General features: G+C 39.8%; 1 protein-coding gene across 1 annotated transcript in view; it reads right to left on the reverse strand.

The window, feature by feature from the left end:
- Window positions 1–12,110, reverse strand: part of LOC134747132 (dynein axonemal heavy chain 1-like) — a 69,288-nt gene that overhangs the window by 25,355 nt on the left and 31,823 nt on the right. The window contains exons 31-48 of the mRNA XM_063681713.1: window positions 10,999–11,175; window positions 10,287–10,410; window positions 9,639–9,736; window positions 9,317–9,389; window positions 8,398–8,515; window positions 7,636–7,814; window positions 7,143–7,305; window positions 6,807–6,917; window positions 6,231–6,322; window positions 5,182–5,336; window positions 4,374–4,491; window positions 3,862–4,065; window positions 3,244–3,457; window positions 2,810–2,972; window positions 2,475–2,593; window positions 1,915–2,120; window positions 1,444–1,606; window positions 406–566 (exon numbers count right to left, since the gene is read on the reverse strand). Of these exons, the coding sequence (XP_063537783.1) occupies window positions 406–566; window positions 1,444–1,606; window positions 1,915–2,120; window positions 2,475–2,593; window positions 2,810–2,972; window positions 3,244–3,457; window positions 3,862–4,065; window positions 4,374–4,491; window positions 5,182–5,336; window positions 6,231–6,322; window positions 6,807–6,917; window positions 7,143–7,305; window positions 7,636–7,814; window positions 8,398–8,515; window positions 9,317–9,389; window positions 9,639–9,736; window positions 10,287–10,410; window positions 10,999–11,175 (2,638 nt within the window). The remainder of the gene's footprint in view (window positions 1–405; window positions 567–1,443; window positions 1,607–1,914; window positions 2,121–2,474; window positions 2,594–2,809; window positions 2,973–3,243; window positions 3,458–3,861; window positions 4,066–4,373; window positions 4,492–5,181; window positions 5,337–6,230; window positions 6,323–6,806; window positions 6,918–7,142; window positions 7,306–7,635; window positions 7,815–8,397; window positions 8,516–9,316; window positions 9,390–9,638; window positions 9,737–10,286; window positions 10,411–10,998; window positions 11,176–12,110) is intronic.

Raw genomic sequence — 12,110 nt, forward strand, 5'->3', positions numbered from 1 at the left:
TGTGCACAAAAAACCCCTTATCCCTATCCTAGGGATCTCTAAAAACAAGTTCGCCCAAATGTTACTTTTTCCTTCTTTAATAATCCCCGGTGATGCTACGAAATTCCAGTACCTATGTATTTAAGTAGTAAAAAAATTGTAAAATACGAGATATCTACAGTCTGGCAAAAAAGAGTAGAAAATAAAAAGTGGCAACACTGTAGTGTCGTCCCGTTTTTCTTAGATTTATTAGAAAGGGACGACACTACAGTGTTGCCACTTTTTAATTTCTACTCTTTTTTGCCAGACTGTAGATATATTTTATTTTACAACCGCTTTACTACCTTAATACATAGGTACTGGAATTTCGTAGCATCACCATTAGTGATATGGAAGAGAGACATCACCAAAAACAAGTCACTGTACCTTGCTATCATACTCCATTTCGGTAAAAGAGATATAGTGGAAGTGCCTCATCAGCCGCATGGTGACGGGGTTGCGGCCACCGCCAGGAGGGCCCATTGCTGCGACGATCCCCACGTCGATTAAGGTCTTGAACGCGCCGATGTCGGTGCGGTCGTACCAACCTGTTAACAAACCAAAGATATTAACTCCGTATAAGATAAGTAACGTCTAAGGAAAAACAAAAAAAAGTTATGCTGAAATAGATGGCGCCACACCTTTGGCCTATATTCGGGTAGATGGCGTTGGCGACATCGCTTGATATTTAACAATTTTAACACATTATCAGTGAAAGAACATGGCTCGAAGTCATATGGCGTTCTAAAAAAATAATAAAAAACCATTTATCCATATATATACATTTTTTGATATTTTTATACATTTTAATTTTTAGTTTCAATCCTGTGTCGATATATGGCGGTAAAATTACTGTGACTACAAAATTTACTATGACAATAACCCTCGACTATACTATCTATTATCTTTATACAAACGAAAATGGTTAATAGTTACATGACTTGGAAGAGTTGAAGTTTAATTATTTCAAAAGAACTTGCTTTTGCAACACACGTTTATTACGTCATGAGAAAATCTCCCTCTAAGAGGCTCATTTAGATGGTGCGAGAACTCACATGCGAGTTTCATTGGATTGCGGACATTGCGGTATTTGATCGGTCGGCTGTTTTGGATGTTACATCAATAGTCCGCAATGTAACTAAAATCGCATACGAGCTTGCGCGCCGTCTAAATGAGCCCTATTTCTCATTTATTTTCAGAAGGTTTCACGTTTCCTAATGAAGGAGTACTAATGACATAAACCTAAACGGAGTCACAGATTCAGTTCTAAGCGTGAAGGCTCCGTAGGCAATTTAGAACACACATTAGGTATATCGAGGTTATCTATCAGCCTATCATCTCGATAAAAATATTCGATTCTAATTTGGGAGCGCCCTACTCTGCTTAAGATTACGTCCTGGAAAAGGATCAGAACAAAATGATCACCTGAAAAGTCCATGAACTGCCTGATCAATTCGATGGGCGGCTGGGCCCCGTAGACCTCAAGTGCCGGCATGTTGAGGTCATCGATGAAGAATACTTGTCTCTTCGTCGGTGGTGGACCGAAGACACCGCGACGACGTCGGTCTAGTTTGCTGTCGATTACGTCCTTGGAAACAAATTATATCATAAACAATTTTATTTTATACAGTTTTATTTTAAAGGTTTGCGGAATGAAGATCGCGTTAAGCGCGGAGTTGAAGGGTGTTCGCTGTTTCGCTAATGACTTTAGAAGACGCGTTGGCTAGATATGAGAAGCCCAGGATTGGTGCTGAGGACTAAGTAAGGCGTATGAGTTTTATTTACCGATATAACTGTTACCATGATGATGACAACATAGATTATTTATTTTTACAAAGTTCATAAAGAAGAAAAGCATTGAGTACCTACACTTTCCTAGAAGAGTATGTTTCTTACCTGTGTCTGATTAGAGGAAGTCCTAGCAGAGAACACCAGGAACTCGCATATGAACTTCTTGTGTAGTCCCCGTGACAATTTCGAGGTTATAGTGACAGTCTTGCCGGTACCGGTCGGCCCGACACAAATCACGTGGTTATAGTTCGTTATTTTGTAGCCTAAAATAGCAGCGCTGCGTACGCTGTCTAAAGTCGGGACTTCAATGTCTGGAAAAATTGTTATCCTGTAGAGACTCCCGGATCTTAACTCAGTAGAGTTAAGATCCGGGATTCCTAGTAAGGAATGAATCGGTACGGTCGGTCGGCAGTTCGAACATGGGATCTGAGGAAGCGAAATGTCAACCTGCTTGCCCTCATGCCCCCGCGGCAAATACCCAACTGCAGCGCACAGTCTTCCACTTCCTAAGGTCTTTGTGTTCATGGCCTCTTAAGAAGAATGACAGCATTCTTCTTAGGAGGCCAAGGGAAAGGTAAAAGGGATAATTACCACAGGGTAATTATCCCTTTTACAGTATCGGGCATTACACAGAGTGATTCACCATATCTAGAAAGAATAAGTACCTGCATACTGCCATTCGGGGTCCACTTCGTACGGCTCCATATTGGCCATCCAATTGTACCAGTAGGGGTTTGCCGGTTCACCATCTTCCGTCAAGTCGGTAAAGCCACCGTCGTGTAATCTAAAATCACAATAATATGCTTACACTGAGACCACCTGACTAAACTGCAATGGAACAGAAGAGGATACTATAAGAACTATACAGCCCAAGCACGAGCTTTGATTTTACTGTGCTCTGGTGTTCACCCTGCGCCGTGCTTAGTGTTCGAATGTATGGATGGGGCCAAGGAGGACTCATGTACAGTGTAGCTATCATCTACTCAGTGGCAATACTCACGTATAATCATAAACTCTCCCTTCTTTAGGAAACAGCGGCCTCAAGTTGTTCGTCTCCGTCAGCTGTCGCATGAACTGGGAGAACACGGCGCGGCCATTATGATCACACGTGGCACCAACAGACCAAATCACCGACCATACTACCCAGCATGGTGCCAGTTTTGCTGAAATTATACGCTTGGTTAGAATCCCATATACTACCGTAGTTTGTTACTGACGCACCATATTCATAGATAAGAAGTCGCCTGATATCTTTGCAGCTTTGTGGTTACAAGAACTTCAACAGCAGTAAACAGTCGATAAAAGCTACTACACATTTCCATAAACTTGTTTCGAAGAATGCTTAGGAAGTATGCTTACTTGAATAGTAAACCTTATACCCAATTGCAGTGCAGCTACGCAAGACCTTCAAAGATAACTTTATTTGTGACTAACGCATCATGGCCAAAAACGGCGCGCCCGGTGGTGGCCTGTCATCCTTCCCAGTCAACGGTCGCAGCCTATAGTCCAACAGTTCCAGAAACTTCAACACCAGCGAAGAGTCAATAGATGCTACTATCTCGACGAGCTTCGAGCGGAGTAGCTCTAAGCAAGGGTACAGGTACGTGGTGATAAGATTTGGTAGGATTTTTCGGATGTTATCGGCAATCTGAAAATGAGCAAACGTATTTTTTACATAATGACAAAACTATGTACCTAAATAATATACTATATAATATATACATTACATAGGTACTTAAATAATATGCCTACATTATTTTTGGTCATTATGTAAAAGTAAAGAGTTAGCAAATATTTGACTGATTTGGTTGCATATGGTATTATGATTTATCTCACTTCAGCGGAATAATCGTACTTGTATGTTTACAGATGTTAGTTGCGGAAAGATTTCAAACTATAGGAAAAGTTCATCATTTTGCAGAGGAAATTTCGGTACACATAGGAAATTCTGAGAAGTTATAAAGAGTTTTTACAAGCAAATACGAAAAGTACATCACTATTGAGGTCGAATGCGCTTTTTAAATTACAGCTGAAGCAAATGATGATACTTACAGGGGGAAGATTGGACTTCATCCAAGCGTTCACCAACGGCGGCAGCCCCACCACCCTGGTGTCCAAGTACACCATGCCGCACCTGGACACGGTCGCCGGCGACGCCACGGCCAGGTCAGCTACTTCGAAGATCATTCGTTGCCTGTCAGTCATCTTCATTATCTCACCGCTTGAGAGGCAGAGCTTTTTATTGTCGTCTAATACCTGTAGAATCAAATTGAAGGAAAGGAGAAAATTATGAGATGGCGGGCGACAGAGAGTAAGAAAAAAACATGCTGCGTCATCACTCATCAGTCATCACTCATAAATAAAACATGTTGTTTGGATTGGGAAGGACTTTAAAAATACAAGCCAGAAGCTGTACCTAGGTAGTAAGTAGATGAGAACCTTTGAAGACGGAAAATACTGCCGTTACACGCACATTATGACATTCTTGAGGAATTAGTAAAATAGAAGCCAGAAAATCCCTTACTGATAAATAATATTGAACTTAAAAATGTCTAAATACATACGGTATTCATGTTTTCAATCCACACAGCGTCAACGGGACCGTCAAAGATGTACCAACGTTTGTCCATATCCTCCACCGCTATACCCGCTCGCACCAAACTCGAGAGGATCCCATCGGTCCTGGAAACAGTAGGTACTGTCCTGAAAGTCTATCTAAGTGGCATCTACCAAATCTGGTTAGTAGAAACAATTCTACATTATATAGAGGTTTAGACAAACAATGTCTAATATGCCTTATATGCCCTCTTCGACCTCGAGCAATTATCATCCACCGTATGGTTTATTGCATAAAACTCTGAATGTGCATTTTGACATGATGTGATAGCCTTTAGATGATAACCAAGACTATCCACTACCAAAGAGAGTTACGGATTTATGAAATATACCATCAACGGATTTATGAAATATGTCCAGACTGTCCAGTAGATCAATCAACATACCATTCATGGGTGTTCAAATCAAACTCCCCATAGAGCTGGCCCATAGTGATGGATTTAGGGTTAACGACGAACGTGATAGCCTTTAGATGATAACCAAGACTATCCACTACCAAAGAGAGTTACGGATTTATGAAATATACCATCAACGGATTTATGAAATATGTCCAGTAGATCAATCAACATACCATTCATGGGTGTTCAAATCAAACTCCCCATAGAGCTGGCCCATAGTGATGGATTTAGGGTTAACGACGAACGTGATAGCCTTTAGATGATAACCAAGACTATCCACTACCAAAGAGAGTTACGGATTTATGAAATATACCATCAACGGATTTATGAAATATGTCCAGTAGATCAATCAACATACCATTCATGGGTGTTCAAATCAAACTCCCCATAGAGCTGGCCCATAGTGATGGATTTAGGGTTAACGACGAACGTGTGTACAGGGGTGAAAGGGAAACCATCGGGCGCCAGCTTGCCTCTGATCGCAGTCAACGCGTCCCGGAGTATTTCATAGCACTGGAAGAACAACGAGAACGGTGCGTCTAAAGGTATTTATTCAGCAGTCTAGATCTCCTGTATTCAATACACTACACGAATTAGACACTAGACGCAACAGTAAGAAAGGCTTGCCGTGAGGCCTAATTTGGGGAAATGCCTTTAGCGCTATTCGCAAATCGCTCACGCACGCTATTCTGTAATGCATGCGGGTAGTTAGAGAGCTTTTCTCAAACAAACCTCATATCCGGCACGTTAACCAGATCTGGACGCGCCTAAAGTAGGTTCTTTGAAGCAAAGATAGATATAACTCCGTAATAGATGGATACAGTCTAAGGAAAAAACGTGCCTCGAAAATCAAGAAAATTTGATTCTCGTTCAGAGGGCGCTACTAGCTTTGGCTTACTGTCATATAGATGGCGTTGACGGTTTCGTTTGTTATTTAACAATTTTAACGCATATCAGTTAAAGAACATGGGTCAAAATCATAAAAATAATTAATGCAAATAAGAAAAATCATTTATCCATATTTAAATACATTTTGTCGTATTTTTATAAATATTTATTTTTAGTTTTAAAGTGTGTTGACAGATGGCAGTGAATTTACTGGGGTTACAAAATTTACTATGACAGTACCGCTCTAGTATAAGTTACTCTATGTTTGAAGTAAATTGAAAATTTATAAATTAACATTTTTAAAAGTCCCTATGTAAAATGGTTAATTTATAATTTTCCTCCCCTGTGTGTGAAGACATACGTAGATAGTAAAGGCCTAAGTAATTATATATTATATCGCAACACGTCCTTATTTAAATGGACACAAAGGAGTGTTATGATACTTATGATATTATTGGCTACTTTGGCTGTCACCATCACTATCTATTTGACATTGACTGTACAAAAGGAAGGTCTAACCTTAGTCTTTCCAGCACCGGCAGGTCCCACTAACATGAGCCCGTGTCGCACCACGGTGGTCTCGTACAACTGGATTATCTTAAAGATGAACGCTGTAAATACAATCGTATGATTGACACCAATACCTCCTTTACTACAGATTTATTGTGATCATATTACTTAAATATTCATAGTTCAAAGACTTTAAAGGATTTTCCACACTGGATGCGTTCTGCGGTCAGCGGTCAGGTCAAACTCGCACAGCAACCTTTGAAGTTGAAGTTTGACCTGACCGCTGCCCGCAGAACGCATCCAGTGTGGCAAATCCTTAACGGCTCAGTCTGCTTGACATCAGTTTTCCTTATTGGGACTAACGCTATAATGGGTCTCTTACTGATCTCATTTAGCAAAACTCTGCAACTCTTGCAAGCTTTTACGTGTCTCCCAATACCAAACTGTCTTTTTCGAATCTTCAAGTTTCGAGAAAGACAGTATCATATCGGAATATCATTTTGCCAGCTGATGTATACACTGTCAATAAAGTGTATACATCATTGGCTATTGTTAGTAACTTTAAGAGAAATATAAAATACATACTGTACAGGTCATCGTAGCCCCTCTTGACTAGCATATTCCTTATGGAGTGTTCCATGATACCGTAGTCCACTACTGGGATTTCAACACGAGGGAACAAATCTGATATTATGCCTGTTGAAAATCATTCTAGTTTAAGTTAAGGTTAGAAAACATATCCAATTATCAGAACTGATTACATGTGCTTTTCATTATTCTTAAAGTGGCCCACTGACTATCAGTCCGCCGGAAGATATCGGCCTGTCAGTTGTTCGGAATTGTCAAATTTTTGTTCTAACTGACAGGCCGATATCGTCCGGAGGACTGATAGTCAGTGGGCCCCTTAAGGGTATGATATACCGTTAAACAAAAGCAGGTCGTCAGCAAGGAACTTGGGCACGTTGACATCTCTCAAGGAACGCAGGACAATCTGCCGCTCGTCTCCATTGGGCATCTGGCGGATCAGGTTACCGGCCACAGTGATTACTGTCTTCACAGCTCGCATCCCAAAATCGTAGTGGTCCTGAAAATTAGCAGTATACCTATATATTGCGAAGATGATTCATGAGGCCATCCACGGAATTCCGTGAATTCACTACAGTGTCTCGAACAAACGTGATTTTAGAAAGATTTCATGTGGATGAGATTGTTGATTGTTCTGCTTACATAAAGGAAAGGGGCTCAAAAATTCTTAGGTGAATAAAGCAGAAAGGACGCCATAAAATAAAACATAAGCTTGTACGGGACTAATCCGGGGAATGCTCATTATGACTTGAACTTTGGGAAAAAAGCCTATACAAAAAATAATGCATATACCTACTTAGACCGCATTGGTTTTTAAAAGATAACATACCTGAGAAGACAACTGTTCAGAACTCAATCTGAAGGTGGTTGTGATTTTCCCCGCCAAGATCTTGGCTTCGAAGAATCCGAAAGAAAAGAGGGAGATCTCCGCAATCAACGCGTAATCCGGTACCATCATGGATATGGGCCGGAACAACGCTTTGAGGTTGTCTGGCAGCTCGGTACGGCCTAGAAATCAGGATATTCAATAAGCATTAAATATTATATACCACAGCACACAGAAAAAATGGACATTTCATCAGGGCACGTCAAACATTCTTAACACGTTCAGTGCCCGTGCCCCGTATATGGGTCACGACCTCACGGCAAGCTTCTCTTACTGTTGCGTCTAGTGCCTAATTCGTGTAGTATATTGAATTCAGGAAATCTAGACTGCTGAATAAAACGATAGCGGGCTGTAAACACTATTTTTAATACTGGTAATTACAAAGATTACTTTATAATTAATTTTGACGTTAAGCGAGCCGTTTTCGATTCTGACGATCCCCCCGCGGACCGGCCCGCCGGCCCTGTCGCTGTGCTGTGGAGTTAATTCGATGCTGCGGCGGGTTTGTCGCCAACACTTACAGTTCACGTGTTAAGCTAATAGGCTATTCCGAAGCTTAAATTTTTTTTACGATTATGGCTTATAAACGTATGACCCGGCGGATGGAAAGCGGACGTAGCAGACTTTCTTCATTAATAAACGCATTTATAAGAATAGGTTTATTGTATTTTTATCATGGACCGTAATATACTAAAATATTCGCACCTGCATAGCCTGGGTTCATAGTTATAAAAACTGAACAAGACTGCTTGAGGGGTAGCTCTACACCTTCAAACCAGAACTTTTCTTGTTTTGCGATTTGAGCCTTCTGGATTGTTATTACCTGAAATAGCATATTTACATTTAAGAGGATATACTAGCTGAGCCCTTTCTCAGATTTGAGAATTTTATGGTAAATATCTCCTTCGCGCTGACGGGGACGGCTCCTAAAATTAGTGCAATAAGGAAAACTGCAGCTGAGGCGAAAAATCGTGCGTAAAAATCTCAGAAATCGAGGTTTTGTTCTCGACATTTTCCTCCTCAAAACTTAACCAATCGTAACGAAATTTTGGCAGCGGAATGAGAAAGAAATTATCTGTGTCTGACCGTTTTGATTTTTGCGTTTTTTGTTGCCGATTTTGCATGTATACTAGGCGTCTATTTGCGGCGCATTTAATTAGCCGTTTTTAGCGCTGTTTGAGGTAACATAGTTCTTATAAAAACCAGAATATCAAAAAACGCAAAACGTACAGACATAGATACTGGTAATATTGAACTCTTTTAAACAAAATATTCATCTAGGGCCAAGATCCGGAGAGGAAAATGTTGAAAACGGTTGTATGGAAAAATTACCACTAATATAGGTATCCTCTTAAGAGGACTGTTTAATTGTTGAAGTGGCATTGTGCAGAAAATAGTATTATTTTTAATTTTTATTTTATTTATTAAACTTTACATGACATTACACACCTATGTAATAGGTTAACAGTATTACAAGTAATTGTCATTTACAACTGTTACAACCGTTTTAAAAACGTTATAACTTGACAACCTACTTACTGATATAAATCAGGAAAATATAGCGCCATCTATTTTATATTATTGTTTGTTGTTTATGTAAGAAAATTAAATATATTAAAAACACCTGCTGTGCTACAACAGAGAGCACTTCAATGTCAATACGGTTGAACTCGTCAAAACAAGCCCAAGCTCCAGATCTGGAAACATGAAATTATTGTTTTTATTATACTAACAATTGTTTAATACAATCAGCCATTCAATAAACTTTCGACAAAGAATAATGTACAGCCAGGAGCAACAGTTGCTAAGCGGGCGAGGTGTTCAAAATTATCTTGACGCGACTTTATTGTTAAGAGAATAAGAGTGCGTCAAGGTAATTTTGGACACCTCGCCCGCTTAGCAACTTCTGCTGCTGACTGTACGTTAAATTACAATGGATAACTCACGCCGCCAATCCTTTAAAGAACTTTCCCATTGCCATATAATCCAGTTGGTCTGAACAATTGAACACCACGCATTGAACAGCTAATGCTTTAGCCAGATCCTGTAAATAACATTGTACACTCAGCGTCAAATACTTTTGTAGCAACGAGCCTGGAATTTTCGCGGCAAAACAAAAAGACTGTCACAATCTTGTTAGAGTTAGAAATATTTTTTTATCGATATCGGTACATAGTTGGGTAATGGAAGAAAAAAATGGCCATGGCAATGGTAGGTACACACAGCAGCACACGACATTATATTTGGTTTGTGACAGTGATAGTAGATAATCATTATCATTAATTTCTTAAACTTCTCTGGGAGTAAACAGTTTCGTTTATCAATATAAAGCCATTTATGTATACTATTAAATTATGTATATTTAGCTCAGGGTTCGTAGACAAGCGGCCAATCGTTAACGCTCCCTAGCGAACGAAACGCAACTGTTACTGTCGCACTAATATGGAAGAGTGATAGAGAGAGACAACTATGGTACGCTACGGAGCGTGAACGATTGGAATCTTGTCTACGCACCCAGCACCAGATTTAACACAATTTTTCAAATTATTTGTGAGCACCTTGGCCGCTCCAAAGTATCTAATGGTAAAGTGTACCTTAGTGGTTTCAGTTTTGCCGGTGCCAGCCGGTCCGGCCGGCGCCCCTCCGAACTTCAAGTGCATAGCGCACATCAGCGTCAGGTAGCAACGATCAGTCAAAGGAGTGATCACAAGACGTCCACTGAAAACAATTATGAAATTATGAATGTAGCAGGAAATTGAATATATATACCTACCTCGACATAGAATGAATAGCCATTGGTCGCCAGTGTAGGACGGAACGAATGGCTCCAACTAGCGGCGTACTATATACAGAGTATAAGAGCAAATATATATTAGATCCAGCCCATGAGGCATTCCAATTTGGCTCGCGGAAAGTAAACGGGAGAGATAAACGTTAAATCTACATCGACATATTTTGACTTCCAGGAATTTATCTTCGGTGTAGTATATGACCCTTGGGTCTAAAAATTTGGAGACTATCGGACTTTACAAGATGGAAGATAATATGATCCCCAATACATTTAACTAATAGGCTATAAGCTGGCCCCGGAAATTGTAAACATTTCTAGAGCAACAAAACCTGTCCAATACAAAAGCTATAGCTATACTATCCTCATTAGAAGTATCCGGGTTCTGGCAGCTGTTCATCGGTGGAGGTCAGAGATTACGTAATAAGGAAAGTATAGCAAATAACTGTCTAGTCTCATTGCTTTTAAAATCACTGACCATTTTCCGGGGCTAGTCTATATAACTCGACGATAATTACCTGTTTCCTAGATATTCGTTAGCGTAGACGAAGGAAGAATTGAGCGCGCGGACATCCTCGTGGTTTTGGCTGAACTGGTGATAATATGGTGCTGTGTTTAGGTGATTCTCGTCCTGAATAATTTCCGTGGACTCGCCTTCATCTAGTATGTAGGGTGGTTTTACTATTTCATAATATCTGTAATTAATAAAAGTGTATTATGTCACAGGGAAATGATCAAAACAGAGATTTGGCTAAATTTCTAAGGGATTTTAAAATGACGAATTGATTTTGTCACATCACTTTTTTTTTTTAATAGCCTACTTTAGTGTCCCACTGCTGGGCAAAGGCCTCCCCTCGTTTCCTTCACATCACTTACCTAGAAAAATTCAGTCATTTCATCAAATTCCTGAGTCGGTTTAGTGAAATGACGATATCTTCCAAAAAGTCAACTCGCTTTTCATTTCACCAGACTTATTTAGTAATTTGATGAAATCCCCGAATCACGTCAGTGAGTTGACAAAACGAGCTCGAATAATGGTCAACTCGTTTTATCATTTCACTAAATACGTTTAGTGATATGATAAAATGTCAACTGTTACATACATGGTATAGCTGTCGCAGAGAAATGATCCATAACAGAGATTTGACCAAATCTCTAAGGGATATGATCAAATGATGCAGTGATGCAGGATGTTAAAATGGCGAATGCATTTTATACGAAATCATCCAAAAAAAGTCAACTCGATTTCACCAGACTTGTTTTTTGATTTGACAAAATCCCTGAATACCGATTTGATCAAATCCGTGAACCTGTTCGTTGAACTAACGAAAGTACCTGAGTAAATATATTTTTTTTTTCATTTCAGTAGGTACGCGCACGCGTCGGTTAAATAATAGACGTGAAAAAATACTAAGACACGTGTAATAGTGCCAAATATTGTGTAGAGTCGTATTGTGTAAATTACCTTGACGCACTTTATTCTCTTAACAATAAAGTCGCGTCAAGATAATTTTGAACACCTCGCCCGCTTAGCAACTGTTTCTCCTGGCTGTACATTATTCTTTGTCGACCAAGCTCTCTGCATCGCATTTGCAATGATAAAGACCAAGTTAGTTACACCGAGTTACTC

The sequence above is a fragment of the Cydia strobilella genome, chromosome 14 (genome assembly GCF_947568885.1).
Source record: "Cydia strobilella chromosome 14, ilCydStro3.1, whole genome shotgun sequence".
Classification (NCBI taxonomy): domain Eukaryota; kingdom Metazoa; phylum Arthropoda; class Insecta; order Lepidoptera; family Tortricidae; genus Cydia; species Cydia strobilella.